Raw genomic sequence first — 19,998 nt, 5'->3', positions numbered from 1 at the left:
AATGTGATGTCATGTGGTGAGGTCATAGGTCAGTGGCTTTGTGAGTAAGAGAAACACGGCTGTAGGCGATGAATGTATCAGTACAACTCGAGAGTGACGATAGTCTACACGGTAATTGTTCTTTTATTTGTTTTCATGTTTGTGTAATGTTAATGTGCCGTACATGGACACTGGTTGTGCTTTTTTGGCCACCTTGTTTTAGCACATTTCTTTTGTGATAATTGGACTGCTTAACAGTGGACACTATGTGAGAGAATTTAGGAAAGAGTGGAAAATGTATTTTTTGGGACACTTTTGCGTCTTTTATTTTGTTGTAGTTTTCACAGTGTCTCAGGTGTCTGTGGTGTCTGAGGAAACAAAGGAAAGCAAAATAAATCTTCAGAAAACATCAGCACGAAGAAAGATAATTAATTCTCTGGACCAGTGTAGCTACAAACAGCACAATAGTATAAAACTAATTTGGGTATAAAAAAGAAAAAAAAACAAAAACATTCTGTAGGTCTATAAAATCAGGCTCCCAGTCACCGTCTATGGGACAACTTCAGACTTTATACTTGGTGGCATCACAAGTTTGAGATTTACTTCTAGCTCACGTTCACGGTTATACATTGAACTTTTCAAGGTCATGGAAAAAACGTATTGGAATTATTAATTTAGCTCTCACACTCTTACTCATCAGTTTGAATCTTTGATCTTGGTCGTGTATAGATGGTAACTCCTGCACATTTGTTCCATGTTCCAAGCGATCATTTTAACCAAAACCAATATCTTTTCCTAACCCTAAGTGCTTTATGTGCATAAACCTAACCAGACCTTAAGTACAGGATTGTCACACAATTAGACAGCGAGACAAGATTGATTTTGTATTTTTTTGACCGATTGTTTCTATTAATTTTCAACGCAATTTACATCAACCAACTCCTGCTGCCAACACTGCAAGACACAAACATCAGGGCAATGAAAGACAGGCTACATTAAGCAACAACAACAAAAAAACATGCATCTTTTCAACATTTCCAAATCCCCTTAACTTCCATTAAACATATAAAAATGTTCTTGCATGTGCATTATAGAATTAATAAATAAATAAAAAGTATGAATACAAGATCATATCAAATTTGAGCTGAGTGGAGACAAGAATATTTTAAAGCAGCTCACGAGATTTTTGGTAAATATAGGGTTACTGTGTAGGCATGACCTTTAATTTCTTTATTGCTCTTTGTCTCAAATGTCCTATGTATTGATTTGCAGAGTAAACCTAAGTTACATTTGGCAGAGACAGTGACAAGAAATTGACAAGACAGTGGCATAAACACAATGGGAGGGTTACTGTGTGTCAGCAGAATATTGAACAAAGGACGATGGGAAATCAGATACGCTCCTGTTGACATGTTAACATGCTCACAGCGACAGTGTTGCCATTCTGATGTTTTGAATGTATGTTAAACATTTTGACCATCTTCACCTTGATCGCATTTGCTTTCTAGCACTTAACACAAAGTACAGCTGTGGCTGATGTCATTCATTTTTTAAAAGTATTTTGTCATAATCCAAAGTCTCCACAAATTTTGACTTCATGATGTCACCATCCAGGGATCGCCAAGGTTGTTACTACTGATGGGGGTGAACTCGAGTTTCCCAAAAAAAACAAACCAAAAAACAAAACCTGACTGTTTTGCCAAACATTACACCACTTTTCCTCTGTCATTATGTCCTCTCCAACATTTCCCGGGATGGTTTCTGTGATTTTTAGGTGGCCCCAAGTCATTCCTCTGGGCTTTAACTCCTCTGACAGGCCCTTGATAGACGAACAGTTTGCCTTACCCCTCAGTCACGCCTCCAGGGAGGAAAGTGACGCAGGATCAATGTGATTATGTTGATTCAGTGTTTTCACCCCCTAAGCAGGTTAACCTCTCTGCTCTTACGGGCCTGTGGGGCCTGCCACTCATTCCCAAATGAGGACTTGTCCACCAGGCTTGTCAACACGTCCCAGCTCAATTTACCAACAACTAAATAATAGAGCTTTACTTTTTTTCCTAAATAATACAGCTTTCCTTTTTTAGACACATTTTGTCAAACTTAAACACATTTGTGGCACTAAATCAGTAACCTCAGTTCAATTTTGCAAGAGTTTTATTAAAAGACAGTCAAAGCCAGTCTTTGTTAAATTATTCTCATTAACTGAGCTACAGAGTAACTGATCTAAGCTCCCGCAAGAATTACATGAAGTATTTACACACTGTATGAAACAGTAAGTGTTGGCACATACAGAACAGAAATAATAATTTGGTGGATGAGTATTTCACCTAAACACATTGTGCAGTGCTGTTGGAGGAAACAACCACATAGCTAATAGGAAAAAAAACACAAACTGAACTGCAGGAAGTCTGTCAAGAATAGTTTAAAACCCTCTCTTTGAGGATTTTTTGACACAAAAGGAGAGTAGAAAAATGACAAAACTGTCAAAAATAGAATTTTAAACAAACACCAACTTAAAATAGACCTTTTCAGGTTGTTTATTTGCATTGTTACATTTGTCATGCTCAGGCGCTGCTGATTCACATCGTACATTTGACATTGACATAATTCACCCAGTAAAGTCGATGAAGAACTCCCCACATTTAGACCTCCACATTTGAATACGATTAGGTCATATAAGGACGTAAATTATTTCCAGAGGCTGTGAGACTTGTCTGATTTTATCTGTCACCAAATAATATTCATTCTGTGGGAGAAAAAGTCTGTCAACCATGCCTTTATTGAAATGCTGAAATGCTCACAGTTTTGGGAGAGAAAATAAGTTTCAACAGCTGCAGGACTGGTAAATAAAAGAAATGCATTCATTAGCTGATGATGTGCTCTCTCCTAAGATGACCTTAGTTATTTTGGGTTTGCATCTTGAAGCATACTGTACAGTCTGTCCTTGAGCCATGTGACAGTGTCTTTAAAATTTAAAAAGCAGAATCAATTCATTAGTCTAGTAAGAAAATGTCTGAATTTTAGTATACCAATAGCTTCTTAGTTGTTATGTTAGTGCAGATACTGCACCAAATGAAGTGTCCTCGTTGTTATTATTATTATTATTATCATCATTATTGTTATTATTTAAATTTTTTTTTACATTTATAGTATAAATTCCGAAGAAAAACCAAAAGTAATGAGAAATCAACAAACTTAAACAACTTAGTGAAATAATGCCAACAAACACAATGAAAGAAGACAGCATGTGCAAATTTGTAAATCTTGTCTTCCTCATTTTTCTTTTTTTCCTACTTTATAGTTCGCCCTGGATGGCTTTTCAGTTTTCACTTTTTTAATGTTCTACACACACTCCCTTATGTTTGACAAAAAAACAACAAACACACAGGCAGTTGCCCACGTGCCTACAGAAAGATCTGCCACTGCTCATAATGCATTAAAATAGGTGTGAGATTATCCATCACTATTTATTTGCTGTCAAGATTTGTATGGCTTATAAGAAAACTTCTCTGAGTAAAAATTGAAGCCAGTGACGGCTCTGAAGGCATTTCACTGTGTTGGATGTTGGCACATTAATGATTTTTTTTCTCTCACAGAGCCTCTAACAGGCAGCAGTACTGTATATAATTAACCTAATTATGTCTGGTAGAGTAACTCAGTATGCACTGTAAATTCAGACATTAAAGTCTAGACTGAGCTCTACATGTTATCAACATTTATCTTGTGACGACTTGAGAGCACAACTGAGAGTCCTCATTAACGTGAGCCTGTGTTTATTGTCTACTTCTTTCTGTTTCCTCTTCATCCTCCTCTGATGGTGTCAATCCAAGTCCTCCTCCTCCATCTCATCCTCCTCTCCTGCTGCATGGACCACTGCTCCCCGGGGGCGGGGGGGTGCTCTCATTGCCGAAGTGTCAGTCATACTGCAGACCACCAGACAGGACAAACAAGATTTTCGCTAAGCCCTTACACCCTCCTCCCATTGGTGCTCTGTCTGGCCACAGGAAAATCTTCTCTGATCTTATCAGGTAAACCTTCTGCAGGCGCAGAAACCTATTAGGAGTTTGAATGTTTCCTATCCAAATTCAGAAATCAGATATGTGGGTGGATTTATGAGGTGAGTCGGGAAACTTTGCAGTGCTTCGGCTTCAACAGCAGTTAAAGGGAAGGTTTAAGTCATAAAGAGGCCGGCTAACCTGAGATGAAAATCGTCAGAGGGGACAGTATGTGAGCAGTGGAGAGAACTTTTGGATAATCCAGTCTGGACTGAACTGGAGACTTGGATGTGTAACAAAAGTCCAATTATGTGTATGCATTTAAGAGCAGTAATATCAGTACTGTGAAAAATTAGCATTGAAAAAAATTCAAATTTTCAGAATTCATATGCATCAATAAATTAATAGTTTTTAACAACATTATCTTAGAATAATTGTTAGTTAGTACTCAGACAGGGATAGTTGCATTTCCATATCCAGTCACATGCCCATCATGTGATATCATACATTCAGATGTCAAAGTGAGTCAACAACCAACAAACCACATAAACTTGACACAACCTCTGAAGCAGTACGAACATATTTCCTCTTTTATTTACATTCCTTTTCAAATGTTAACATTTTTCGCTATAACTTTTGATCAGGTTGGCATTTGTTCTCATTAAAATAAATTGGCACAAGTAAAACATATGTAGACAAAAGTTTATTTACACCATACAACATTTTGTTTTTAAATATTTTATACAGAGCTGCAGATGAGAGAGCTTGCTGGGATCCTTCAAGCAGAATCTGCAGTATTAAAGTTGTGAAATATATTATTTATATAAAAGTGAGTATTATCTTTATTGCATTTAAAGCAATGAAGAATGTAGCTTGACAAACATTCATTTTAATATGACAGAAAAAATCCTCTTTGCCTCCCATGTTTTATATTATAAAGTAAAAAGTGTAGTAATGGCCAAACAGACTGTTATAAACTTTTTAAAAACCTGCATAAATATATACATTGTGCTCCCGGGTCCAGTTTTATGAAATCAAAACTAGACCCAACGAAGCTGGGACGACATGGCATGTCATTTGCTTTGTGAGGTTTCATCTAGAGAGATTACCTTTTTTAGCCAATTCCTCAACAGATAATTTGAAACACATGATGGTAAATATTGTACACCAGGCTGCCCCACACTAAGTACACTAGTGAGAATACAAAAAGTAACACTGATGTTTTTTTCCCTTTTTTTTTCTTTTTTCTCTCTTCTCAGTCCTTATATTGTATTGGCACATAATGTCCCTGCCACACTCGTATTATCCAGATATGTATGCCAAGGCTGTTAGAAAAGTCTGTTGCTTTATTCAGTGCAAAATACATCTCTTTCTCCTCCTTTTTCCTTGTTTGCATTTTCTCCTTCGTCACTCTCTTAGACCTCCGTTTGGAAGTCTCCCTCCTGGACGTCCAAGGGTAAGTTGACACACTTTTCCCACTCCGCAGGCGTCATCTCCAGTGAGTCCTTGGTGTCAGATTCTAGTACATTCATAGTGGCGTAATTCTGGTACTCACAGGCTGGATTGTAGCTCTCCCATGGGTTCTTGTTTGGCATTGCCTTGTCCTGTGAACATGGCCAGTGGGGTGTGATATTAGTGGCATGACATCCTCTGCAGCTAAACTGTTATGTTCACCAAAAAAGAAAAAAAAAGGACGGTTCCAGTCAAGTCATTCAAAAGGGCATTGTATGAATTCCTACTCATTGCTAATTGAAAATAATGAGTTAATGCTGTGGAAAGCATCAAATAACAAAAGATAATGGTAGTGTATTAAATGTGACCATGCTTATCGTGGAGTCATAACAGAATTTTCCCAAAGCTCAGAATCTGTCGTCATGTGTGAGCCATTCATCTGCTCTCATTGACATTCCCAAAGACACTATTGCAAAAAAGGGAGAGAAGCTGCTCCCAGTCAGGGGATATAAAATGGATACTAATGTCTGCAGCCGGCTCTGCAGTAGATTCATTTGGGGAAAAAAAAGAAAAGGGCAGTGAGAATGTACTGTAGTTATCGTTTTCTATACAAAAGAACTTGCACTGGTAACTAAGCAACGAGCCTCAAATTACATTGTGCTGTAGGGGTGATTGAAATGTGAGTGAGAAAAAAAAAAAAAAGGATTACATGCAGCCAAAAAGGCTGCTGTGTCGCTGACACTGTTTAATAGCCTGGCTGTGTTTGGTCACCAGCCCAATTTCTATTTGTTGCATTCAGTACAGAAAACATTTCTGCGTGTGTGAGAGAGACGGATAAAGCCTGACACCCCCATTGTCTACAACTCCAGCCAGGTGTGGAGACAGATGGTGGAACGTTTTGATTCGCAGCAAGGTCAGGAAGATGTCGCCTGACTTCTATCTCCAAACAAAGAAGAAAAGATTCCCCCCACACAGTTGCAATAACAGCAAACTAATATTTGTATAGATGTTGATAGGTTAAATAATTGGCCATGCATTAATGGAAAAATGATGGGGTTGCTAAGTAGATAAATGTGCATGTAAATAAAAGTGCATTCATGGCCTTGCATTGGAATGGATGCACTCTATTGTAACAAGATTACCAGAGGTCTTTCTTCCCTGAGACTGGCCTTGTGGAGGAAATGCTTCAGTGCTTATTAAGGGGCAGCCCCCTCGCTTGCCCCCCGCCAGCTGGTGGCAGGCCCACTATGTGTAGGAAGGTCCACTTCCGCATGAATACTCTCGCTACATACTATAACCGCTCATTTGCACAATCACACATTATGTGTCCTGCACCGGATATTTTAAATAGGGTATTTTGATGTTGATCTCTTTAATTGGCTGACCGCCACCCCCCTGGTTTCCTGTTACTCACCATGCTGCCCATATTTGGTATGTCTCGAAATCGGTCCAGGGTTTGAAATTTCTGATTCAGTTCCTGGAACAGCTCCATGTGTCTTTTCCTGGTGTGCATGACTTTCTGCAATGGCAAGGGTTTTTTCTTTGGTATTGACAGCCAATAATGGAAATGCATCTTCCTCTCCACCCCCTCCAACTCTGATCAATTTGTTAGTGTCATGGTAGTTTACTTAGGCCAGGTTTGAAACAAATCTAATCGTCTCTGCATATATATATAAAAGTGACTGCCAAAATAAAGGAAACACAGAGATAATTAAAGTTAGGGTGATAGCCTGAACTATTTTAATTTGTACTGTCAGGAGTATCTGGATTAAGCATAATTCTTTAGTGACGAATTGCCTAATTTAGAGTTTTGCTGGCGTAAGGGGAAACCCTTATAATCAAACCCTGGCACAAATCTTCCATTTTAAGGGGTTGGTGTGCATCTAGGCAAAAAAACAAAATGCACCCCACGCCAAAATTGCTGCCAGAAGCCTCATGTTTCCTTTACTTTGAAAGTGCGTGCAATATATATGCAGTAAAGCTTGTGTTAACAATGCAAATGCTGAAACCTGCCAAAGGGGGTTTGAATATGTGTTTGCAAGCCAATATAATCATTGTTGAAACCAGTGGTAAAAATCAGATGTGAAATGTGCAAATGACTTTAAAAAGCATACATTTTTGAAAATCAACGTATAGCTAATGGATGTAGGAGATGGAGGAGGACAAAATGTAGATGAGAACTGTCGCCCTGTTTGTCAGTTGAGAGCCTTTGCTTTTACCTTAACTACACAGCATGTCAATAAATCATGTTGAGTCAAGGCTGTGTAACTCCAATAAGCTTAAGAGGCACAACAAGTACTAGTAAATCAAATGACAAACACAACTGCAAAAAAAGAGGCTTTTCTCTGCATAAAAAAAGCTAGATGCATGTTTAATGAAAGAAACAATATCTTACGTACCTCAAAGTCCAGATCAGAATATCGTGACTTTCGTCTCTGTGGAGGTAAAAACATGAAAGTATTAGGTTATTGGATCATCAGTTTAAAAAGATATGTGTATCAGTAAAGGAAAATTGTATATTTGAAGGTGATTGTTGTAGCTCTGCATCCTCTGCACTTTATCCACATAAACATATGTACCTCTAAAGAGCTCATAGATATTGTAGACCCTGTCTCACTCCTAGAAAGCCCCGCAGATTCCTCCATCTCAGCGAGGAAGTTCTTAACAGCCGTGCGAGGTTCAAAGGGCAGGTTTTGCATCTGCTCAGGAGCGCTAGGATACTGCTGCTCCAGGTTCACATTCATGTGGTCCATGCCTGACGGGCTGATATTGAAGTCAGGACTCATCTTGTAATGCATCAGCCTCTCGTGTGGCAGCGTATCCATAGTGATGTTCATCTTGGTGTCGTCTTTCAGGAGGGTGGGCACATTGCCCGACCCTGACACCGCTGCTGCAGAGGCACGTGGCATGACTATGTAGTCTGTCTCCATCATCTGGCCCTGCACCGCGTGGCCCTCCATGTCATGGCCGACCATGTCATGGTCGCTCTGGCGCATGGCGTCGTCGGTGCACAGGTAAACAGTGCGGCGCATGTCAGCATTGCTGTCAGCCATGCACTGCTCTTTCAGATCGCCCACTCCCATCGGCATGTGCAGAGCTGAAGGCTGCTGGATAATCACTTTGGAGATAATGTTGCCAGGCAACGTGGAGTAGTTGAGGCCCTCAGGGGCCTTCTCATCCTCCTCATCATTGAGGGAAATGCGGGAGAGGGTGCCTGTTATGGTGGCGGCGCGACAAGAGCCCATGTCTTTGTGGAGTGCTGCAGGGCAGAGTGAGACAAGGATTAGTTGGAATTTCTCCGCAATGAAAGTAATGTCACAGTTAGTCTGAGATTATCCAGCAAACGGCCAAAGGAACAAGGGAATTCAAATCAATAGAAACAATTCTCTAAGGATTTTGTGCTGCAGAGGGAAAACTGTAAAGACAGGACAAATAACTGTGAACATGCTATGAGTGTGACATTACACATGAATGCAAAGGGATGCAGCAGCAGCAGGAATCTCTATCTCTACTCCTTGAAATTCTCCCTCCATACAGCATCCTAATCCTAATTTAGTGATTGACACTGACCTTGTAATGCACCAAATATTATATAAGAAACATCAGCTATCCTGCCTTCCGGTTATAAGAACACCCTGTCCTCCCTACTGAGCATTTTAATCTTTGCCTCATGAATCAGTAGGAATTATGTTGTCTGTTCACAAAAGGCCTGCAAGGAGATTACAAGGACAACAAATAAGATCTCGCCTTTTTGTTTGAGTCTAACTCAATGCTCAGTGATGACATGAGGAAAACAGTCTCAGTTTACTGTTATATTCTGTAGGGTGACACAGCAGAATATTAGTTCTGCTGCTGACATTAATCCCTGTTTGTAAACAACCAACTTATACTCAGAGAGGCCCGGAGAGTAATATGTAAAGTGCATTTCTCTCCAACCAAAGCTCTACTTTCGAATCTGGTCCTGATTTATAAATGACACCTGTCCACTCAACCTTTTTGTATCGGGTATGTCCACTTTATTTTAACAAGAAGGCACAGCAGTAATGTGGGTCAGAAGAGCCAGGCAGCCCTTTACGTCTCTTAACAAGCTGTGAGAGCTCCGAATAGTGGTCAGCTTGGTTATTCCCTGCAGATCCATTTAGGATGTGTTCTTCATTGGTTTGGATTGAAGGCAGACGAGGCTCTAGGCTTGTGGTAGTTGCTACAAGCTCCATTCAGGATAAAGTGCACAATCTCTTAGGAACGTTTTGTTTCATTAAATCATACACTTGTCTACCAATAGTTACTGTGGTACAAAAGTACAGGAGATGCAGGAATCAGGAGGAATTATTTCCCTCCCACTATCATGAGTCAAGGAAGAAAATCCTCCTGAAATGAGACACCTAGCACCTACGCTCCAATTCTATGACATGTTAATGAAAAACATAATTATAAAGTGCGACTGCCAGAAGACGGGAAAAGCTGCTGTTATTCACATTTATTGCAGTAAAGCTGAAAGTGAATATCCAGCAGCTCTCTTTATGCTGTTTTGTTCTCAGATTAAAGTCAGTGTTTTGGTAACTGTGAAAAAAACTCCTGTGGGGATTGTTGGTTGTTATGTAACCTCAGCTATTTTTTACTGTCTAACCTCTTTTGGTTTTTCTCTTTCTTTTTTACATGCAAGGCAAGGAGTGTCTTGTTAAGAAGAGACCATCTGTTCTTTACCTGATCGGCAGGCGATGTCCACGTCTTTCTCAAAGTCCGTCTGTGTGGGCAGAGGACAGTCAAATGGTCAGTATTGCCAAAAATGAAGCTTTTTGTACTTTCTCTTGTGTATATAGAAAACCAGAGGTATACTAGTGTGTAAAAGCCAGCCGCAAGATTGGGATCAATAATATTTTTTTTATTATTTCCCAATGATTTGGAGAAAATGCAAAGCAGTCAGGTTTCTCTGCTTCATCCTAACAATATATCAATAACACATCTATGGAATAAAAATGCAACTGCAGCAGCTGGGAAGTATTTTGCACTCGCTGCTAATGGCTGTATTGAACCAGGGGGGCCTTGACACCATTCTGCTATCATGAAAACTATTTCACTCTGAGGGGCATTAGAATACTAATGGCACATCATTGCCATGATGTGCCAGTGGCGTCGTCATGCTAGATGAAGAGGACTGGTGTCCCATTTCAAAGGTCAGACTGGGAACAGTCCTCTATTACCCTGTGAGAGTAAATGAGAGGGATGCATGGCAAACATGGACAGCGAGTTCAATCAAATGGAAATAAAGGATTAGGCTCAGGGCCCTAAGAAAACCAAAGGGAACTAGCGCCATTTATCAGAGGGCCAAGTGTCTACCCTGCATTTAATTGCAGATTTGCAAAAGCATTGTGGAGAAAATTATAAACCTATGGGAAACAATGCCTCATGTCATGGGCCATATTAAACTGAATAATAATGAAATAAAAAGAGGAAGAGCACAAGTTAAATTACGGTAAATGGAGAACATGGAGGGGTTTTGCATTCGTATTATAAATAACCAGGGAACATTGGGTCTTCTTAAATTATAGAGCATCTAATGGTTGCACATGACTGGGGGTAACTGTGCCTACCATTATCTGAGCGTGCCCATTAGGGAAGGTTCCTGTTGCATCACCGCTGATTGGGTCCTGGCAGTTTCTGAGGCGACATCTGAAAGCATCTTGGACCTAAAGACAGGAAAAAACATGTTCTTTCCACAATACTGCAGATCACATTGAAAGTTCATTAATGCTTTTGTTATTAGGTCTGAGGACAATAAACCAAGAAGGTTTATTTTCCTGGTTGTGATAACTTGGTGTTTTCATAATTTTGTTAAGGTGGTTAAAAAAGTATTTCACTGCTGCTGGATAGATGGCCTTTTCATAAAATTGGGCTGTCTAAACAGAAGAGAGACACAAATGCTGTTAAAATTGGGGCTCGTGACCAGAGAAAACACCAAAAAGGCTGTGGCATTTGATTTTGCTCAAGAGATGTAAAGCAGACAACAATCACAATCCATAAATGCTCCTGCTGGTGGGATACTTAATACAGCTCAGCTGTTTAAGCCTTTGCAACCTGAGCAAGTTGGCCTGATTTCTTTTAAAAACATGGGAGAAAGGCAATGAATAATAAAATAAGAAAAGATCCAAAAAATATAAATAAATTAGTGAAAAGTATAAGAAAATTATCTGAAAATTATTTTTAAAAAAGAGAAATAGAAATAAAAGATTAAGACAGGACATGTCCTGGAGAAAGTGCCTAAAAATTATAATTATTATCTAATATAATTTTCAATATGTAGTTATTATAATTATAAATTTAGTTTTTCTTCTATCTTTTTTTGCCCAGAAGGTTTTCCCTGGCTTTTTAAAATAATATTCTGCATCTACTAATGTCTTGCAATTTGTGGAACATTTCTTATCAAGTTGTACATTGCCTTTATTCCCGTGTTTTTAAAAGAAATCACATCCGTTCGCTCAGGGTTCAAAGTTTTAAATACTTGAGACATATCTCTTGATACACTTCTGTTTTCTTTGTGTCAGTGGTGGCAGGCATACAACTATAACCTGTAGTTCATGTAACGGCCTTATAGTCAGCCAACTTGAGTGGGGGGATCTAAACACTGTTAAGATGGAGGGAAGTGTATCACACACTCTTCATATTGTTGGTTTTTGTAGCTGGTTGAAAATCGGCAAAATAAGATCTGAAGCAAGTTAAATTATTCCCAATTGAATCTGTAACTGAGCAAATCTACTCCCTGCAACAATCACACAAACAATTTGGTGAAAGAAAAGTGTTTTAAAATCATCCTTTACCTCTCTACGCAGGATACAGTGCACCATCACAATGACAAAACCCTGCAGCGAGTCAAAGACGGCAAAGAGGATCTGAAAGAGGATGGAGCGCTTGTCCGTCATGGCGAGCACTGCAGACATCCAGGTCAAAGCCAGCAGAGGTAGGACGACACAGGAGCTCCACAGGGATGCCCTGAGAGAAGGCAGGAAGGATTGTGTAGAGGGAATAAAAGCAAGCAGATTGGTGTAGATGACAGGATAAGGTCTGGAGTGAAACATGATGTCTCCATCAGGAGCCTTTTCACTCCAGGGTTTTAATGTGCATGCTGGTAGTAATGTAAGCTTACTGTAAAATAAGCACGTAACATGTTTACGGTAAAAGACATTCCTGTACTGATGCACTGTGGATGTAATTGGAACATCAGTTTAGGTTGCAGTGGACTGCAACGTCTAAATTGTAGAGGTGGACACTCTGTACATGCAGAGACTCCCTGTAGCATCGTCTTATTGATTCAGAGACACTGACAGGCACTTACATTGCATTGCTAGCTGTAGTTGCTGATAAAGCAGTTGTTGATACAACACCACATTTGGCACACTTGAGAGTTAATCCTGTATGCGGCTCACTCATCTGTCTGTGGGACATAGAGACAACAGCATGATAAACAATGCTAACAGCCACTACCACGACTTTAAAATCTACCCCCGCCATATTAGCAACAGCAGAAGCAGCCAATGTGTGGGTGTTTTTAATGATTTTCATCTTGGACTGATTCTGCCAAAGACATGCGAAGCCATGGCGCTCCCGAGAGAGATCTGACCTCTTTATGTTTATGCCTCTAATTTCCTTTCAACGGGAAGAAAAGGAGGTCTAAATCTCCATATGTGTATTTAAAAAAAGCATATTTGTATTTTTGCATGAAGAAAATGAGAAGAAAAATGAGGTACTAACAAGGATGTGCTGTCATACCCTGCACGATGCTTCAGCTTCTTGTCCAGTATGCCATCTCTGGACACTAGTTTATTAAACACCAGGATACCGATCACCATGTTGACCTGTCAACAGGAAGGAAATATTTTTAATGCATCATCTGCAACAAGATTGTTTTTTTTTTAAACCAGTGTTAAATATATAATTTATTTCCCAGCTTAACATTCTACATAGGTTGCCGATGATTTAATGTCATTATCCCGCGAGGCGTTTTTATTTTTCCACTGAGCTTTGACCTCTAGCTTCTATTGTTTGCTCATCTCGGTGACATTTCAGCCAATGGATGAGGCATGCCCTGGATACTCAGCCCAGCACAACAGCCTTAAGAAAGATCTGCTTGACAGGAAACACTCGTCTTCTCAAAGGCACCTTCTCCTATTATTAGCAGCACCTAGGCTAACAGAAAAACTGCAGATTTACAGCAGCTGGGAATTTCTAAAATTTAAGCTATTCTGCTTTTTTGAACCCCTCTAACTGGGATAAAAAGCTTATTAAATATTTATACAAATACATTTGGGGGTTTTTTCATTCGTTTTGTGTCTGTGAGACATCTTATTAGGATGTTACAGTATCAATACAGTATAGCAACAGTATTCCTTCTCACTCAGGGGACTGTAGAGGATTGTGTCCGCCATTTTTGCTGAGATTAGCTTGTGTTCCTCTGAGGTTCATCACAAACGAAAATGACAGCACAGCAGGACCTTAAGTGTCTCAGCATCTGAAGCTCTAACTAAGACGTTTAGTCGCTTTTAAAAGAAATAATATCTGAAATCACTTTATTTCAAATCCCACCACAGAAGAGTGGTTAACAATGAAGAATATCACTCAGTATTCGATGTCCTCCATCCCTCTGACACAGACTTAGTGATTTGCATAATCACATTCTTTGTGTAATTTTCTCTGTACAACAATGTAAATACAAGATGATTAAAATACCCCCAGTATATTACATTTTGAACAAATCTAATGCATTAATACTTTATAACCTCACAGCTACACGGAGCACCATTATGGCAAATGAAAGGGAATTGCTTGAGCACATTGCCTGACGGGACGCTCATTACTTTGACTTTGAAAGCAGAGTGTGTTCCTCCTGTTAGGCGTTTTCACAGAAACACTTTGTCGAGTTTTAACACAGTGCAAATGTAGCACATTGATACTGTACCATCACTGAGACCACATTGTTCTTTATCATTACAATTATTCATAATCTATGCAAAGTCTTTTGTTGACAGAGATAGTTTAGAATTTTGAAGTGAGGTTGTATAGGGTGCTTATCTATAGACAGTATATAACATACAAAAGATATCAGCCCACACAGCCCCAATTTAGGGAGTTTGAGAAGACAAATTGAACCGTTACAAAATTACCTCCACTCGAAGCCACTCAACTTAAACTTTAAGGCAGCCTGGTCACTAACTTCCTCGAGTTAAAACAAATAGTTTATTTTTACAGTTTATTCTGAATATTTCCATTGCTGTGCCCTCCTATCAGACAGCCCTAAAACCACATGGAACTAAAACCATTATCTTAAAGAAACTACACTGAAAAAAGTACACAAAAAGAGTAAAAAAAAAAAAATTTACCTTGCAAAACATGGGAGTTGCTGGTCTACCACTGCCTAAATAACTTAGTTTGTTTGTGTTGTTGTGTGACTTTGGCATCATTAAAGTTTGGATTTACCAGTGTCACTAAAGTGGCTGTTTTTCTCAATGGAGTCTGCTGGTTTTGATGAAAGCAAGATGGATACACTAAAGCTGTGAACTAATTTCCAGGTGGAATGGGCTGTCTGATGAAAAGGTAATGAGAATACATTCAATACTGTGTACACTCTAACTGGCAGTTACATGTTTAGGTTGGACCTCTTTGGGTGGCTAAAATACATTTTGTGGCTGACTCATCCAAAGCATTACATTGTTTAGCTTCCATGTCCATGTAGGCATGCTGATCCACATCTGCTGAGTCATGTTCCTAGATTTTTTGTTTTTTTGTGGACTTTGTTTTGGGGGTTTCTGTTATATTTTCTTTTTACTTATATTCTGTTTCTGTTTTTATTTTGTAGTATCACTTCTCATTTGTCATGTCTGGTTTTACTTCCTGTCCTGTATATTTTCCCGCCTTGGTGATTCTCTGATCAGTTTCACCTGTCCCTCACTAGTTGCACAGTCCTCACCTGTTCTCACTTTCCCTCATGCTTTTCCTGTGTCCTTTGTTCTTCCTGCTTTTGTCTCTTTCCCTCCTGTTTTCTGTTACACCTGTCTTTCATCAGTCTCGTTTGTCCTTTCCTGTTTTCAGTGTCCACCTACCCCAGCTGTGTGTCGCTGTCCTGATTAGTTCCCTGTTTATATATGTGTGTTTCCCTTTGCTCCTTGTCAATTTGTCTGTGATCCTCCCTGTTGCCTGCTCTTTGTTTGCTGTTTTCTCCACTCCTCATTTCCTCTTTGTGTGCTTTTGGTAGCTTTCTGTTGAGTTTTTGATTTATGCTTGGCATGAAAGCTCACTTTTTGTTTGTACACTTCTCTGCCCTTTTTTGTTCTGCATTTGGGTCCTTGTCTGAAGTCATAGGTGACATACTAATACACTGACTATGGATACGTACCCCATAAAACCCCACTTAAAAAAAAATTGAAGTATCCCTGTAAGATTGATTGCTTGAACACGATAACTGTATTTTAGATGGCTGGGTTTTTTAAATGTATTTATCCCTCTCTATTCCCATTGTGTTCTCTGCATATAAAAGTTCAACATCTGATAAGACAAACATACCAGAACAACAGCAGCTGCAGGTCCAACAAAGGCATACAGGAGCCCACCCTCCAAAGACAGCCAACAGCTGCGGGGAAAGCAGGAAAAAAGAGTTAACTCCCACCAAGACATTAACATCCAAGTTAATGGCGCACACCAGCATACAATTGTATTTCCCTCAACTGTCAGGGGACGAGTGCCATATGCTGTAACTCTATTTCCAAAGTTTCACAGGCTAATAAAATGCTAAAGAGATTTTAAGCAGTGTTTATGTGTTTGGTATCCAGCAGGGATACAACTCACACAAAATTGGGGTCTTGCTGTGCTATTTTGAAATTTGACTGGGTTCAGGGGACTTTGTTTATGGCACTGTTTAGGATAAGTAAGCCACAGGAGAAACACTTCATCATGACTCTTAAGTGTTACCATGAACCTACTGTGTGTGCGTGGAATAATACATATAGATAAATCGAGGAAAAACTTACTATAAGGGTGTCCCATAGCCCTTTGTTTTGGTGAATCCCATTGAAACAGCGACCACTAAGGCTGGTAATCCTTAAAAGGACAAAACAATCAATAGTTATTCAAGCACTTCTTTTCAGAGGCGCAAGCATGAGCCCACTTCAGTGCAGAAAAAGTCAGCCTCTGTGCCTCCCAGTCATTAAACAAAGTGCAGATAGATTTACTCAATCAGAAGCTACAGTATGAGACCATACAATCATCTCAGAGTACATGATCAACTGTTTGCATTTTGATATTTCAATCAACATGCTGTACTGTATTTCATTAGGCAGCAGAGGAGACAAAATGGCAGCAATGCATTAGAGTCCAGAAAACCACGTGATGAGATTTCACAACTGTACTAAGAAATTTCAATGCCATCCACACCTTTATATGAAGGAATTTTTTTTTTTGCTGTATGGCTCCTCATTAAAGATCTGTGTAATGGATTCACTCCTCACCACTGTGTGCTCAGAATATTAACGCTTTCTCCTCTCAGAGCATTGCAGGCAGGTGCTATTGATGTAATCAGTTTCCCTGGAGGCACTAGGCGAAGACCCTGTGGCCATCCAGTGCCTTTACGCAGTGCTGAAGAGGTAAAGAGTGCCGAGTGTACACAAGCATGTCATGAATCACCGTGTGCGGGTGACAGCGTGATCGCTGAGATGCTGCACTTCACACAAGATGAATTAAGACACAACAGATACTGTGTGCTGTGCGCCACTTTTGAATATCAATTTTGAAAATCTTGTTTGAATACAGGTGGTAATCTATATAGGATCACAGTAATTTTATTATCCAAGTCTTTACATGTTAAAAAGAGCCAAAACAAAACAGCACTTATATAACGTGATGCATTTTTATTGTCACACTACAAGTCTTTGGTTGTGCTATTTATCATCAAATTGGTGTTTTCTGAGAAATCCATGTGATTGTAGAACAGCCTTTGTCCATTTTTTTTTTTTTTTTGCAGCAAGCAGTGGCACTGCAATGACTAAGAGAGCCTTGTTTGTTGCTAGGTAACAAGAAGAATGAGTGTGTGCTCTTTCATAATCAAATTGATTTTTTTTTTTTAAAGGGAGAGATTTCAAGCCGTCTGTAAGAAAGAACTCTTTGGATGAGGATTCAGAATGACATTTATCAAATGAAGAAAAAAAACTGAAATCTTCAAATTTGACATAGATACTTTAAGCCAGCGGTGTTTATCGACATATATGTACAATAGACATTTTTATTTTTTTATTTTTGTGATGTGATATTCAAGAGCAGGGAGCACAGCGTGGGAGGCAGGAGGAACTTTATTATCCGTGACCCAGACTGATTAAAATATGTCGCAATATGGATAATAAATAAATTATAGTAGTTCCTACCTGTGTTAAATTTGCAATACATATTAGTGCTACCGAAAAGGATTGTAAAGGATTTCAGAATATGTGTAATCATGCAGCAGAGTAAATCGATTCAACACATTTTACCTTTGTTAATGTTTCATTCCCCTGAACTCTGTTAAATGTATTCCGCTGCAGCGTAAATGCTCAGCTCACACCCTCTTTATCAGACATAAGGTCATCTCAACCTGCTCCCAGAGAGCCGCACCAGTCTGTCTCCCCCCACCACTCAAGGCCGGACCATTTACCCAGCCCTCAGAGAGCATGACTGGAGCACAAAAACATCACAACAAAGAGCCTGATGATAGGATGGAGATATTGCCACCCCACAGAGGGGAGACGTACTTGGAAAAGACACCTTGGCCAGAGACCTTGAGAGAAAATGGCAGTTGTGGGAGATGATGGGAGATAATGACGAGGTTTAGGGAAACATGCTGCTTACTTACCCCAGCCCAGACACAGAAAGCGCTTGCGAATGAGCCTGGTCCGAACCTTTCCCGTCACTGCCATGTAGGACTGCCAGGCCTCTGTGAGGACCCAGCAGAACGATGCCAGGAAGAAGAAGTGCAGGAAGGCTGTCGTCATGATGCAGACACCCTATTGGGAATAAAGAGATACATGCATTGACTGTGAGTCTAAACAAAGTAAAATGTTGCTGTAACACAGCAGCACTGCAGAAATAAGAACAAATGCATCAGATTCCAGAAGTACAGATCCCTGCAAATCGATCATATTGATATTCCTTTATTTCCTTGAACTATACTGCAGCACCGACAGCATTTTGCCTGTCTAGACCTTCCACTGAAGTACCATCCTGTGCAGTGAATGAAACAAAGCATCAGTTTAAACTGCAGCAACAGAGGTGGCAATTGTAGTAAAAATCAGAGCCAGGCTAGCTGACACAGAAAGCCATGGCGTAGCATTCCTCTGCACTAACCCTCATTAGTATGCTGGGGATCCCACCTGGAGGCATGTGAGCCAAGGTCAACTGTTTTACACAGAGAGGAGGGGAACAAAACACAACACCACTTAAACGATACAGAACGCACGTGTCGGAGGCAGCAGATTGCATTCAGGCCCCGACAATGCAGCGACACTTTTCGGCTTCATTAGCTTGTCCATCTTTGTTCCGCGGAGAGGCATCTCCAAATGCGATTGTTTAGAGGAGGATTAGAAATAAAGAAGTATCCTTAGGAATCTTGTCATTGCGCGCTGACATTTGTGAGTGAGAGGAGATTAAGCTTTTTTCCAGTTCAGATTGTTTGCAGTGTGAAGCGGTGTTAATCTGAGCGACGGCGCACAAAGAGGGAAAGATTGAAGTGTATCATCTCGTCCCAGGGCGTCCACACCATACTGTGAGATCTGCCATACACTTTCCAACCCCACTGAGAAAACCACGCTAAATCCATCCATCCCCTGTAGTGTTCATGGGGTTCACACGAGACAGTAATCCTGCATTACCTCATGTACGAGAAGTGGGGAATTCTTTTCACCTACAGTCATGAGGGATGTCGAAAAACCCTGAATATTTATATTATTTATCAAATACCATATAAGATGCATTCAGGTGCAATATGTATGCCTATGTTTTTGGTTTTTAATAGTTAACTTTAAAGAACATCAGAGCTAAATGAGTAACCTATAAAATAGATTTAAATATTAACTAGAAGGGACAATGACCCTCACAGCAAGAGGGTGCCTGGTTTGAAACCCGGTTAGAACGGGATTCGGTCAGTGGGCGGGGGCCCTTCTGTGCGGACTTTGCTTGCTCTCTCCGTGTCTGCGTGGGTTCTCTTCGGGGTCTCTGGCTTCCTCCCACAGTCTAAAGAAGGTCAGGTTGATTGGTGACTCTAAGTTGCCCTTAGGTGTGACTGTGAGCGTGAAAGGTTGTCTGTCTGTATGTGTCGGCCGTGTGATAGTCTGGCGACCTGTCCAGGGTGTACCCCGCCTTCCACCCATCGACAGCTGGAATTGGCTCCAGCCCCCCCGCGACCCTTACGAGGACAGGTGGTTGATGAATGAATGAATGAAAGGGATAATGACATAATACACGAGCCACATTTGTTGGTAAACTTTCTGTAAAACATGACTATAATTGACTGTGGCTACGTAAGTTCAACATGCACCAGTTTTGTGACTGGCCAAACCTAGTT

At 40.1% G+C, this 19,998-nt stretch overlaps 1 protein-coding gene across 7 annotated transcripts in view; it reads right to left on the bottom strand.

Annotated features, from left to right (window-relative positions):
• Positions 1-5,203: 5,203 nt before the first annotated feature.
• The window catches only part of adgrb3 (adhesion G protein-coupled receptor B3), a 137,211-nt gene continuing 122,416 nt past the window's right edge, over positions 5,204-19,998 (bottom strand). For 2 of the 7 annotated variants that reach the window (XM_042502380.1, XM_042502381.1), the window contains exons 20-31: positions 18,292-18,442; positions 16,442-16,511; positions 15,978-16,044; positions 13,173-13,276; positions 12,757-12,855; positions 12,242-12,413; positions 11,018-11,113; positions 10,131-10,170; positions 8,006-8,685; positions 7,826-7,861; positions 6,841-6,945; positions 5,204-5,635 (exon numbers count right to left, since the gene is read on the bottom strand). In XM_042502380.1, coding sequence (XP_042358314.1) covers positions 5,390-5,635; positions 6,841-6,945; positions 7,826-7,861; positions 8,006-8,685; positions 10,131-10,170; positions 11,018-11,113; positions 12,242-12,413; positions 12,757-12,855; positions 13,173-13,276; positions 15,978-16,044; positions 16,442-16,511; positions 18,292-18,442 — 1,866 coding nt within the window. In that variant the 3' untranslated portion in view covers positions 5,204-5,389. The remainder of the gene's footprint in view (positions 5,636-6,840; positions 6,946-7,825; positions 7,862-8,005; positions 8,686-10,130; positions 10,171-11,017; positions 11,114-12,241; positions 12,414-12,756; positions 12,856-13,172; positions 13,277-15,977; positions 16,045-16,441; positions 16,512-18,291; positions 18,443-19,998) is intronic. The other 5 variants (XM_042502383.1, XM_042502382.1, XM_042502384.1 and 2 more) reach the window with 5 other exon arrangements.

Source organism: Plectropomus leopardus, chromosome 15, assembly GCF_008729295.1.
Source record: "Plectropomus leopardus isolate mb chromosome 15, YSFRI_Pleo_2.0, whole genome shotgun sequence".
Lineage (NCBI taxonomy): Eukaryota > Metazoa > Chordata > Actinopteri > Perciformes > Serranidae > Plectropomus > Plectropomus leopardus.
This window is presented reverse-complemented; position numbering and strand designations above follow the sequence as displayed.